General features: G+C 37.5%; 1 protein-coding gene across 12 annotated transcripts in view; it reads right to left on the bottom strand.

The window, feature by feature from the left end:
- The window catches only part of LOC114259240 (rRNA biogenesis protein RRP5), an 86575-nt gene that overhangs the window by 52963 nt on the left and 19246 nt on the right, over window positions 1-14366 (bottom strand). For 7 of the 12 annotated variants that reach the window (XM_082912643.1, XM_028199268.2, XM_082912651.1 and 4 more), the window contains 8 exons: window positions 5749-5867; window positions 5527-5649; window positions 5340-5411; window positions 3738-3830; window positions 2890-3003; window positions 2666-2788; window positions 698-883; window positions 412-486 (listed from right to left, as the gene is read on the bottom strand). In XM_082912643.1, coding sequence (XP_082768769.1) covers window positions 412-486; window positions 698-883; window positions 2666-2788; window positions 2890-3003; window positions 3738-3830; window positions 5340-5411; window positions 5527-5649; window positions 5749-5867 — 905 coding nt within the window. The remainder of the gene's footprint in view (window positions 1-411; window positions 487-697; window positions 884-2665; window positions 2789-2889; window positions 3004-3737; window positions 3831-5339; window positions 5412-5526; window positions 5650-5748; window positions 5868-14366) is intronic. The other 5 variants (XM_082912649.1, XM_082912650.1, XM_082912648.1 and 2 more) reach the window with 3 other exon arrangements.

Raw genomic sequence — 14366 nt, 5'->3', positions numbered from 1 at the left:
TCATAAAAACTCCGTAAACCAAAAGCATAATTTTAACAAGTTTCACAATCCCAGTGCACTAGTTCATTGATAGGGACATAGATACATCAAAATGTGATTTTAAACACCAAATAACAGTGAATGTCTTATTACCTCAGAAAAAACACGAGTAGCATCATTCACAAATCAATAATGATTAAGACCTCATACAACTTATTTGGGTTTAGCAGAGGAATTATTTTCTACCGGCTAGACACTTCTCTAGTGCAACAAGGCAAGCTTGGAATTACAAATTTGATCAATTTCAATCATTCCATTCATAGATTTTAAAACAGGACCAATCCAATAAAAGGGTTTGAACATCTAATTTAAGTTTTAAAGGAGTTCTTTAAAGTTTATAAGATTGTTCATGGTAAGTCTGGAAAAGCATACTAGTGTTTTCTTGTGAGTAACAGTGATTCTCTTGGACTTGCATCCAAGCACACGGAACTGTAGTTCAGCTCCAACCTGCACAGAAATTACCAAAGATAACATTAAACAAAGTAACTGACAAGAAAAAGAATCATCTCTTTTAACAGGATGGAAAAAAACAAACAAACAAACAAACAAACAAAAAGTATTTCTGCTCTCAATATACATCATGAACTGGTGCAAACTACCCACAGAAAAAATGCAGTAATAAAAGCATCTTTAAGAGGACATGTTGCTTAAAAATAACCTGAAACTTTTTTCTAGGCTTTGCTATTTCAAACTCTGACATATGTCGAAGGGGACAAAGTGCCTTGACACCACTGGGAAATTGAACAATGGCCCCAAAATTGTCCACAACAGTTACTTTAGCTCTTACCACCATGCCAGGCTTCACATCGGAGTGAGTGAAAACTGAACCTTCAAAGGCACTACTCTGCTTAAAAGAAAAACGCAAGGACAAGAATGTATGCAACCAGATAAGCCACATATTCATTAGTAACATTGAGGAAGCAAAAACACCATTTTTTCACACTTAACCATATAAATCCCCTTAATATATTCCAACCAGTCCGCTATTTATATTAACATTTCAGCAATAACATGGCAATTTGTAAGCCAAAACAATCATTTCTTTTGCATTAGAGAAAATTCATTACTAGAAGAAGCACATCAAAAAGCCTTAAATCAGAACATATCTTGCTAAAACATTTTTGCAAATCAATCAATAACAGCACCCAATCAACAGGAAAACTATATATTAAAGAATGATGCTGTAGACAGTGTGCAATATGATTTGGTGGACTAAGAAAGGTGTATATTGAAAGGGATGGGATTAAATCAACAGATGAACCAAAGCTTTATGTGGATACAAAATTGAGCATCAATGAGAAAAATGTACTTAGAGATATAATCATGATAGGGTATGAAATCACTAAATAAAATACATTAATACTTCCAAGATCCCAATCAAGTGGCACTCTTTATACAAACAAAATATCCTATGAATCCATTCAACACTAGAGAAATGGAATTTAACCTTCTAAGTTATGTTACCAAGAATCTGGATCATTCTAGTACGAGGAATGGGAACGGGAACGTAATACACCACATGCTCTAAAATCTGGTACGATAGAGGTGGACTTCTTAATTTAATATCCAATATATTATAGTTTATTTTTCTTCAAATTAATGATTCAACAACACACTTGTATGAATATTAAAGCCCATTGTTTTACATTTTCATAATCCAAAACTCCATTCCATCTCAATTTTAGTTCATTATATTTAAGTTTTCCCTATTAAGTAGACCTTTTAATAAAAAACATAGAAACAAATTATGGGATCACTAAATTCACCATTTTGGAACGAAAGTGTACCATGTTTCAGAACGTGCATTCCAAAACGTCGCTAAGGTGTTGGCATTTTCTAGTAACACTACTTCTAAGTAGACTATCTTTCTATAAGTACAAATAAAGTTTTATAGAGACCCTGGTGCACATGTAATGCACACAAAACATTAGTACACATGCCTTGCTGGGTTACCTAAAACAAAGGCAATAAACAAACTGTTAACAAGAAATTTTTGAAAGCCCAAAAGACCTTCAAAGAGGGTATATGTTAATAAAAAATTTAAAAAAAAAAAAAAAAAAAAAAAACCTACAAATCTTCTGTTTTTTTCCCAACAATGTTCCTTCACCATGTGGAAGAAATGGGGACGTGCTATCCAATAAGAACCCAACGCACAATGCTAACTGAAAACAAAGGTTGTATCCAGTGCATTACAGCGGAGTCTTGGAGAGGTACTAGGTAGGCAGGCAGCCATCCCTCCACTCTTTTTCTATAGTGGTTTTTTAGCAGAGAGGCTAATTCTCGTGACTCAAACCAACGCCACAACAAAATATATGTTGAAGTTCTTTTAAAAATTAGTTCATCAAACTGAGGCCAAAAATTACAGCTTCTTGTCTTAAAAATGTAACTTTTCTTGTAAAACAAATAAAAACATCATAAATGGTAATGAAGTCCCGGAGGAAATTTACTTGTGTACGTACATATAATGTAACCAGTACAAAAGCACACACAAAAGAGTCCAACCATCAAAAGCACACACAAAAGAGTCCAACCATCAAAAGCACCACAATAACAACCTAAACTAAAATATAGTTCAACCTAGAATATTCAACCTCAAATAGAATTCAATGGAAGATATAAAAGTGACCTTTAAAACACCCATAGCGAGCCCTTCCAAGTGCCTAAATCCAAGAATCCGAGCACGAACATGGCTCCCTTGCTTGAAGTTTTTTTCCAATTTCCTAACATCCTTGTCAGCGACATCAGATACCTATGAATCTCATAAATTAAATATTACCATTACAAAATCAGTAGCCCAGCTGAATAAAATCAAGATCACCACTACAACTTAAGATGCCAGGATGAACTTACACTGACATATGCTGGAGTTGGGATTGGAGAAGTAGGGACCTCAAGTAGAAGACCGAATCCTCTATCCACCCTGATTACTTTTGAATGGTCAAAGATATCTCCAGTTTTAACAAGCTGCATAATGGACCCAAAAAATGAACTCCATAACTGAGCAAATTGTATATCAATTTTGCTATTCCAAAACACATTCAACTGGTACATAATATATATATATATATATATATCAGATAGAATGCAAAAGAAGAAGGAAAACAAAAGATATCGGCAGAAACAAAGAGAATTGTCAGTGAAGCCTGAGCAGCACCAAATCCCTTTAGGCACAAGAGCCAATAAGCGAAGCTAAAGTATGCTTAGGTAAGTTAACTAGCATATGCATGCTACAATCGTAAACCTGTCCTAGAGATTTTCAAGTCTTTTGTGTACAAAGCACGCTTTTACTATTTTGCTTCATTCTGGTGACCCCATGTACAAATGGATTTTAATAAAACTGTTCAACTTGTCCAGTGAAAAAAATTCTTTTAATGCACAATGGAAAAGCGTAATAAACCAAGTCTCAAAACCAAAAGTACCAAGCTTGAGCCCAAAAGAATGCACAAGCTGAAGCTTGGCCTCACGCATGTTAATTGTACCTTTTTCCTATGCACAGGGTTCAACTGTTAATTCGAAACAACCCAAATCATATTTAGAATCTGAACATATAAGAACTAAGAAGTACTAGATCACATTCACTCCAAGCAACATTTAATAAATAACAGCACAAAATAAATGATCTCTGATTGCAATCAATGTTCTTGCAACTTGGTATATTCAAGGAGAAAGCTCAGAATTATCAGAAGTACTAAACTTACAAAAGGTGGAGCCTTGTTATGGACAAGGTGAGGATTCAGAGTCAAACCAACAGCTCTAGTGAAGGGATCAATGAATAATATCCGAGCATTGACCTAATCCCAGGTAAAAGATATTAGTAAAAAAACAAAAATGAAGACTCATCAAAATTTGAGAAAGAATTAATGGCTTTAGAGACCATGGCTGGAAAACTATCAATGGATTAAATTTTATATTTCTAGCACAAGAAACAAAAGCAAATAAAATTATAGAATCCCTGCAAAGAGCAATTTAAACAAATCTCAGTGAAGGTAAATCAGCAAGAGAACAAATCACTCCAATAAGGCCAATTCCCTCTTATGATGCTTTGATCCATCGAAACTTCTATATTTATAAAGCACCAGTTATGATATGAAGCACAAACACTCCAACACAAGTGCCGTAGCAATGTCGAACACGCCAGGGACATGGTGGACACGTACGGGACACACCAGCTGATGTGTCACCTTATTTAATTAATTTGTTTTTCAAGGCCAGGCTGAGGACACTTCGGGGACATGCCAAGTAGTTTTTTCCCCCTCTTCTTTACTGCTTTTGATGGATATTTTTATGGATTATCTATTCATTATTTAAATCTAGTTATATATAATATATATTGAATTACGGTTAGTTTTTGTTAATTTTGATTGTTTGTGGAGATTAATATTAATCTTCATAGCAAATAAAAATGTATAAAAAATAATATGTTTTTATTGTCATATCCCTGCAATGCCCATGTCCTCATTTTTTTTAAATCACCATATCCCTTGCCAGTGTTTGTGTCCGTTATTGTGCTTCTTAGGTTGGAGTCTAAGACTCTAATATTTACAATGGCTCTTGTATTTAATGTGTGAACATTTAGCTTCACCATAAAAAAATGGATTGTCGATGTACAATCATATAATTTACAATCAATAAGTGTGTAATTAATTATCTCTTGAAGCCTTCCAATATAAGTATCTATGTGGTGCAAAGCACAAAATACTGTCACTTCAAATAAACTACATATTATATCATTCACTATAGCATTCTCTGATTTCACCTGTGTCCACAAATCTTATCTTTTCCTACACATGAAATTAAAACATTTTATTGCAGTAAGTTCAAGATTCATATGATGCAATTGAAGTATTGATTTTAACCTAAGTTTTGAGTTGCAAGGACATGTCACATAATTCACATTAACAAAACTATCAAAACATAATTACATTCCAGCCTAACATGCTTTACTGGAAAAAGAAATTGTTGTCAACCGCTTGTACTAGGAATTACAGTAGTCTTTGTGCTGACCTTGTCACTCCAAAAAGATGATATCAATGTTTACCAGATGTCTAAAGTCTCATTATTGTTCTTGAACACTTTGCAAACTTGTCCCAAACTTCTAAAAGGGGAAACTTCGAATCCAAAATAAATCTCAAGACCTAAACTTATGACAAAAAGTACACACCCATGAACACCTTAGGCCTTAAGCTCAGATACACCAAATGACAACAGCAATAAATGGCTTAGATAAAGGGGGGCAAAGAATCCTATTATAGATTTCTACACCAGAGCTACAAAAAAAATGGGTGAGAAAGTGCCCAAACCTTCTTATTTTGATTGTAATCATCTTTCCAATTTGAAGTAGGGAATGCTTTTTGCAAGTGAAATATGTCAACCTGTAAAGATATGAAATGAAAGATCACGGTGGCAGGCAGTTAAATTGAACAAATTTATAACCTGTTAAATCATGATCTTATTGCTGCAAAAATATGACAGACACTACAAACTCACAGTTCCCGTAAAGTACGTAAGGAATGATAACATGATTCCGTTTTCAAGGGTTGATTGTACACGTGCATTAACCATCATGCCCGGAATGAGAAGATCAATTGAAATGCCTTTAAGCTCCTTGGTCTGTATAGAAGTACAAATTGAAGTGTTAAACAACAAAATAAATTGCTTGAGAACAGGACAATTAACAATAAAAGAATACTAATCAATGACAAGGCATACCACACATTTAGACACCACATCAGGGTCAGAACTCAGATAAACTACTTTACGAGTTTTGTCGACGCTTTTGACAACCCCTTGTAAAAGTTGTCCAATATTGACCCTAATTTCCCTGCTTTCTGCCAGAGAAGGGTAAATAAAATGAAAAAATAAAACATGTTACTAGATGAGCTGCAAATCACAAGCCACTAATGCAACCACAACAGAGTCCTCATAAACATATTACAAGTAGATTGCAACATAAGAGAGAATTCTGAGAGAGAAAATATAAAAATAAAAGGGAATAGTGTTTGATTTTTGCGAAACAAAGAATGGCCTGATCGTCATTGTGAAGCTTATACTTAATAATTTCAGGGGATATTTTTTCATAAGAAATGAAGACCTCATTCAAAAAAAAAAGAGATGCACAACAAATTTATATATACAATGAATTGTAGAGTCAAATGATCCCATCTATGGAAACCAAGGTTTCAAATAATGGTTGCAGCTACCGTAACGGCTGTGATGGCAGTGACGTGGCAGCGTGTTACGGCCGTAGTGTAATGGTTGCAGCAACTAGAACCATGAATTTATTTTTTTTCTTCATGCAATTGAAAGAAAATTGACCAATACACTTGTTTTATTTCAGAATCACATTTATTGAGATTTAAAATAGATTTTGACAAATTTTGTTTTTTTTAAAGTATTATACAATATATGCCATATTGTAATAATATCTTCCAATTACTATAAATACATTTTTTCAATAATCAATGATTTTATATATCACAAAATTACATTTGGTTAAAAAAAAAATCAATTTCACATTTAAATGTGTACAAAATTATATGTTGAATCTTGGATTAAAAAGAGAATGATTTGAAGACATCCATAAAATTATGCAAACATCCCACTTAATGTTCATAAACTAAACTCAATTCACTAAATAAATAAAAATAACGATCTAATCTAAAATTTAAAAAAAAAATTAAAAAATAAAGGCAATGTTCATAATCATACAATAAACAAAAATACTAGCAGTGTTTTTATATTTATAATTTCATATTTAATGTAATCACATTAAATAAATTGTATAGGAAAAAAATTGGCTGATAAATGACAATTTATGTAAATAATAAATAAAAGTAGAAACAGAATTGTAGATGTGGGGATATATTTTCTGAGTACCAACACGTGGCAAGGTGACGCCGACGTGTCAGCCGAGGTGCCACGTGTCCTGGTCGTGACGCCGAGGTGATCTCGGCAAGGCCGAGGTTATCTCCGAAGATATCGGAATCCGAGATAAACGGATAAGGGATCAGAGTCCTAAAATGAAGAGAAGACTTAGTCAAGATGAGGATAAATCTCTTAGAGAGTTTATCTTTATCTCTTGAGGAGTCCAAAGTAAGTACTGAGTTGGAGTTCATAGAAGTCAGGCTTCTAGTGGGACTAGGATTAAGGTAACTATAAAAGAGAGACACCCCCGTGGGTCTAAGGTACGCAAGTTTATGCTTTGAGTAGTAAGTTTAGCACTTGATTATCTTTGAGAGATATACTGACTTGATCGTCGGAGTGCCCCCGGGTGGAAGAGGCACCGCCGGAGCCTTTTCTTTCTGTTGCAGGTTAACTGGAGCCATCTATTCTGCCAATGCTTTCCCAGCTGATTACTAGGCGGGCAGTGTGATCAGAAAATTACCCACACAATAGATATTAATGACTGTTATAGATAGTGTATAACATCTCTATCATCTATCTAGAGAACATCACTCTAAAGCATATCAAAAGACAGCACTCTTCCAGATCATATCAAAAGATAGTCAATAAAAGAGAAGGTTAAAAGAAATATCTAGAAGCTAAAGCTCCCTGATGAGGTGACCCCATCAATGGCGATGGCATCCTGTTGTCTCTCGTCTTCTCTCCTTTCCTTTCAGGCTTTGTCAATCTCACTCTATCTCCCACTGACCATGCAAGTCAAAGCCCACTAGGGCCTCTAAGGTCATCTACAGGTTTGGAACCCTCTCCCTCTCTTGATCCGAGATTCTAAAGTTGTTCAAACCTTTCAAAGATAAAAATAAGGCTATAGATAATACATCTGAGGATTCTGAGGTATGTCAATAATTTTTGGTTGAAGGGCTCTAAAAACTTTGTTTTTCCAAACCAAGGATGTTTGAAGGGCCCTGAAAACTTTGTTTTTTTTCCAAACCAAGCCTATTTAGAGGCTTACCTGCACCTTAATGGGACATTAAGACTGTTACTCTACCGTTACAGCAGTTACACGTGCAATTTTCTGTCACACCGCAAAAGTGGGCATAACGGGTGGCGCCTGAGACCGCAACCATTACATTGCACCGCTTTTTGAAACTTTGCCCATAACTAAGAAACAACAATATCAAAAGCTAAAGACATGCCACGAAGTATCAAATGGGAAATGTGGTTCAAGTACTACTAGGAACACGAGAAAGAGGGGTCCAGAGTTTTATGCTTGATCATGAAGAAGAAAAAAGTTCTAGGAGCGGAGTAAGGTATTCACCTTTCAATCTCAATATTTTTCTTTTCTTTTTTTCTTTTCTTTTTTTTCTAAGAAACGACCTTTGTATATAAGGTATGAGGTTCAAAATTTTCAAAAAATTCAAAATGTATTATATTGGCTCAGCACAAAAATTGAGCTCTCCTATATTATCAAGTAACTAGAGCAAAAGAGGATTCGAAAAAAAAAACAAAAAAAAAATCCATCATACCAAAATGAGAACTATGAAATAAACAAATCTTTAATTTTTGCACCACTATAGACACCCCATTTTTGACCGTCCTCAAGACTTGGACATCACCGTTCGAACGCTCGGTGATCATCCATGTTCGTGTTCGTTTTGAGTTCCCGGAGGCCTCGGCCGCGCACCTTGCCTCAAAATCTCTTAACTTGCCTATTCTGTGCTTGGTTTTACACCAGGGACTTGTGTTTTGTGCTTCTGAGCGTGGGAAGAGGCTTGTTAGCCACCCCTGAAACCCACCGGCCGTGGCATAAAGCCACCAGCCTTTCCTTTTTCCTACCGACCAAATGTTTGGTCGGTCGGCACTTATCTGAGGTGTATCGGCATTTTGTGTGGTCGGCCGACCATGCATTTGGCCGGTGGTCTCCTTTTCTGGCCGGTACCACCATTTTACCTTTTTCAGGCATTATGCATGCCAGCTGTGCCAGTTGGAGTGCACGGACATGCCCTCCATACACGTGTATGGAGGAATTTGCACCCTTTGCACCCTTTTGGTCTAGCTTCTTGGGGAAGCTTGGACCTTTGTCTTAGCTTCCTCAAGAAGCTTGGACACCTGTCTCAGCTTCCTAAGGAAGCCTTGGCCCCTTTGCCTTAGCTTCTTTAGGAAGCCTTGACCCCTTTTGATAGCTTCTCTTGGAAGCTTAGGCCTTCTGCCTTGTCTATATAAGGAGGCCTCCCTCCTCTTTTGAGGAGGTTCAGCAAAACCAGAGATAATACATATATATTTGATATATACTCCACTCTCTCTCTATATCTCCCTCTCTCTCTTCATTTGTGTGTGTTTAAAGGCCAAAAAGTGTGTTTTGTTCTTAGTTTTGCACTAAGACACATAGCATTACACCATACTTCGACTTTGGAGGTGTTGAGGGTTTGTTCTTGAAGTTTTGACCTAGTTTTGATCAGAAGAAGGGGGCTGGACTTGCTATTCTTGAAGTGTTCTTCAAGGGTAACACTATTGCTTTATATTCCCCAATCTTGCATTAGCTTTTACCCCTCTTTGCATGTTGTTTTGAACTTTGTGTATAACTGAAAAAAGTCTTGTATTTGCATGCTTAAGATGTTTCATTAAGGTCATTTTGGTGTTGGGGGTCGACCTCCCCCTCTTAGGCCTTGTTTGGCCCTTTTGTGCCTTCTTTGGTTGAGCTTTGAATACCTTCGTGTGTTGGTCTTCTCACCACTGAAATCCAGAGGATTTTCAGTGGTCAAGAAAAGGTTTTGAGGTCTTGCATAGGGGAGGGACACCCTTCTCCCTTTGTGTCTCTTTTGTCCATGTTTTTGGCTCATAATGGTAACATGCGTGAATAGTCGTCTTTGGCTCCATTTCAAAGGTTTTTGGATGTTGTTAGGTCATAATATGCCTCTGTTTTTTGTCAGATTGATGGCCCATTTCATGCATTATACACTTACTTGCCTTGTATTCCCCCATTTTGCCTAAAAGTGCATCTTGCCATTAGACCATCATGCTTGCATGTTTTTGCCTAGCTTTGTGAAGCTTTTGGTCATGTTTCATCATGTTTGAGGTCTGTTGGGTGTTGATTTGGTCATGCCTTTCATGCTTTCTATAGTCTCTTTGCATTCTAGCATGTTGGCATCGGGTGTGCGAGTCATTAGCATGCATTATCTTGGCTATTTTAGTGATTTGGAATCACTTATTAGGTCATTTCAGTCCATGTTTTGTGCTTACATGCTTGCATTTGCTACCCTTTCAATGCCTTGAAGAGATGTGATCTTATGCTCCATGTTAGGGCCTTGGTGTATGCCTATGTGTTTGAGGCTTTGGGCTGCCATATCGGTGGGTTTTGGGGCATATTTTGATGCATAAAAACTCTGTTTTTGGTTGCTTAGTCCATGCCATGAGTGGTCATGATAGTTGTAGTAGAATGTTCCTTTTTATGCCTTAGTCTTAGGCCCCTTGGTATGCTTGTTTGCATGAGCATTTGTCCACCATTTCCACCACTTTTGGCCACTGTTTTGGGGCATGGCTGAGGCCTCCCATTTCAGTTTAAGACCACCCTTGTATATAGTTGCATGCTTAGCATGATGCATGTTGCATTACATTAGTTGCATGCTTGCATTATATCTTGTTTGCATGTTTGCATATTGTTTAGCTAAGTGCATCACATAGTCTTGTTGTATGCTTGACATGTTCATATTGCATTAGTTTAGCTTGCATGAGTAAGTAGTGTCATGTTGCATTAGCTTAGCATGCTCATATTGCCTTGCATGAGTTGCATCACTTTGCATTGTATATGGCATACATGCATTGCACCTTGTTTGGTTTGGGGTGTCAAACCAAACTTGAGGGTGTTCGTACTTAGAGTGACGAAACACGTCTCACTCCTCAGTCGCCAATGTCCTTGGCCTCAATATGATAGGGCATGAGGCATTCATTTCTTTTGTGCATGCATTTACATTGAATGGCAAACTTGGCCTCTTAGACCATCATGCATCAAAATGCATAATTGATGGCCTAAGGGTCGAGAGCCACGCTCCCTTGAGTCCATTGCATGATAGGGAGTATGGTCATGCTCACATTTGCTTGAAAATTCCATGCCATACACTGCTTGCCCTCTGCTGCTGTCAACTACAGGATTCTGCAGGAAGAAATAGCCGGCCGGCCATTTGTAGTGCCGACTGACCATCATTGTCCAGCCGATGGCCCAATATTTAGCCGATGAGCATATTCCCATGGCCGGTTATCTTATTCCTTGGCCGGTGGCATTCCACAATGCTCAAGGAGCAGTTCAGAGGCAACCTCAGGATTTTCATAATTTTTAGAGGAGCAGGGCAATGTAAACAGAGGCAACAGTGGCATGGTATCGGGTTTCCGAACAAAGCAAATCGAGCATGCATCATCCACGCATTCCGAGACAGAACTGCGGCAGTCTCTTTAGTTTCATATTTAGGCTGTTTTTGTAAATAATTTATTAATTAAAGGGTTTGTAATAATTAATGGACTAGGATAGTTGATTTGTTATTCGGCCTGTATTATTCTTTCGGACCCTCTGAGCGAGGGCAATTGTGTAATAAGTGTGTGTGAGTGTGTGTGTCTTCCACCCTCCACTTCTTTCTCCCTTTTACTAACCTGTTTTTTTTTTTTTTTTTTTTTTTTTTTTTTTTTTTTTTTTTATCAACAACAACAGAAGCTTTATTAATAAAACTGAAAAAGGAGAGAAGAGGATGAGGCATCCTCTGAATACAAAACAGTGAGAAGACAACAAGAAAAAGCTCCTAACCGACTAAAAACAATCAAAAGCTTACAAAGCACACACCGCTAACCAATCTCTAGCTAACAAAAAGAGTGGAACTCCTTTAAATAAAGAGTTCCCCGACGCCCAAAAAGAAGATAAGTGACAAACATGATCCCATAAAACAATCCATCTCCCGAAATTTATCTTCAAACAACCTCTGATTACGCTCCCACCATAGCGCCCAAAAAGTTGCAAAGACCACACAAGTCCATAAAATTTTGGCTCTCTTCGATCCTCCAAATGTATGAAAATCAATTACGAGCATATGCACGCTCCTTTTTGGGGCCATCCACATACCGTTTCCAACACGAAACAATCTATGCCATAGATTCAAAACTATTGGACAATGCAAGAATAAGTGATCCACGGATTCCCCGCTCTTACAACACAGAATACACCACTGAGGATTTAAAAGACGATTTGGTCTCCTTTTCTGCAATGTATCATTGGTCAAAATTCCCCCATGAATCAAGGCCCACATGAACACCTTTACCTTTAAGGGAACACAAGCCTTCCAAACTTTTTTACAAAAAGGGAATTGAGGGATTTGAGGATTATCGATGATGTAGTCAAAAAAAGACTTGCAAGAAAATATGCCGGACGAATGAAGTGCCCAAACCCTCTTATCCTCCAAAAGATGAGATAAAGAAAAGTGATCAACTCTAGATAATAAAGAAACCAACTGTGAAGCCTCCCTATCATTAAGATTTCGAGAAAAATCAAAGTTCCAAGCAATTGGAGCTAAGAGAGAGCAAGCCATGGAAGCAATTGAAGAATTATGAGAACGAGCCACTTGATAAAGATGCGAAAAATCCGCGGCAAAAGAAGATTGACCCATCCAAACATCCTCCCAAAACCGAACAACTTCCCCATTACCCACCCTTACAGAAAGATGTCAAGACCAACATGTGAAAATTAGAGAAATTGACTTCCAAGGAGCACGGCAACTACCCCTTAAAACCACTCGTGAATCCCTACCATTGTCCTGAATCCCATATTTGCTTCTAATAACCAAATGCCATAATGAATCAATCTCCAGTGGAAATCTCCATAACCACTTGCCAAGAAGGGGCAAGTTCCTAGCAACAATGTTACCGATAGCCAAACCCCCTTTCTCCTTAGATAGCGACACCACCTCCCAATTCACCAAATGATCCTTTTTCCCCTCATCCTTACCTTCCCAAAGAAAATCCCGCATCAACTTTTCTATTGACCTTGCCACCTTAACCGGAATCTTGAACAAAGATAAATAATAGATAGGAATTCCGCTCAAAACAGTCTTAACCAAAGTGTACCTTCCCCCTCGAGATAATAAAGCCTTGCTCCAGCCGTCCAATCTTTTGCCAATCTTTTCCATTACTGAAGTCCAAAAAGCTTCACTCCTAGGATTACCCCCCAAAGGAAGACCCAAATACTTAATCGGAAGGGACTCTATACCACAACCTAAAAAAGATGCCCTACTTTGAAGTTGATCTTGCTACATATTAATTCCCACCACACTACTTTTTCCCAAATTAACCTTGAGTCCCGAAATAAGCCCAAAGATTCTCAAGATCGAATACAAGTTGAATATCTGATTTTCATCCCCCGTAGGAAAAAAAATAGTATCATCCGCATATTGTAAATGGGTCACACTAACTCTATCCCGCCCCACCTCCAACCCCTCTACAAGACCTGTTTCTTTAGCTCTATCAACCATCCTATCCAAAATATCCGCCACCAAAATAAAAAGGGAGAAAGAGGGTCCCCTTGTCGAAGTCCTCTCGAAGCCCTAAAACACTCCCCTGGTTTCCCATTAACTATAACTGACATATTGCAGGTCGACAAACAACCCCTAATCCAAGATCTCCACCTCCCACCGTATCCTTTCTTATCCATAACAAAATCTAAAAATTGCCAATCCACATTGTCATATGCCTTCTCAAAATCAACCTTAAAAATAAGCCCTTCCCTCCCTAAACTCCTATATTCCTCCACTACTTCATTTGCCACTAAGGCAACATCTAAAATTTGTCTACCTTTCACAAAAGCCCCTTGCACCCTAGACACCGTATCCCCTAAAGACATCCTAAGTCTTTTTGATAAAACCTTTCCCAAGATCTTATACAATGACGTTACCAAACTAATAGGCCTAAAATCTCCAATTCTAACAGCATTGACTTTCTTAGGAATTAAACAGATGAATGTGGCATTTGAGCTCAAATTAACAATTCCGGACTCATAAAATTCCAAAAACTCTCTCAACAAATCCCCTTTCACCACCTCCCAACAATCTCGAAAGACAACTATAGAAAAACCATCCGGACCTGGAGCTTTATCTCTCTCACAATCAAAAACCGCCTCTCGAATTTCTGTTTCATCAAAAGGCCTTTCAAGCCATATTGCAATTTCTGGATCAATGGTTCCCCATTCTAGTCCTTCAATCCCCGGTCTACTCATCTCTTCCTTTGAATAAAGTTGGGAATAAAACTCATAAATGCCACTGACAATCTGATTCTCCCTGTCCTCCACAACCCCTGGATTTAATTCTAATCTCTTGATGAACTTCTTTTTTCTTTTCCTATCTGCAACCTTGTGAAAAAATTTTGAACTAACGTCGCCTTTCCTTCAACCATTTGAT

Source organism: Camellia sinensis, unplaced genomic scaffold (assembly GCF_055761805.1).
Source record: "Camellia sinensis isolate YWXY unplaced genomic scaffold, ASM5576180v1 Unanchor4, whole genome shotgun sequence".
NCBI lineage: Eukaryota > Viridiplantae > Streptophyta > Magnoliopsida > Ericales > Theaceae > Camellia > Camellia sinensis.
This window is presented reverse-complemented; position numbering and strand designations above follow the sequence as displayed.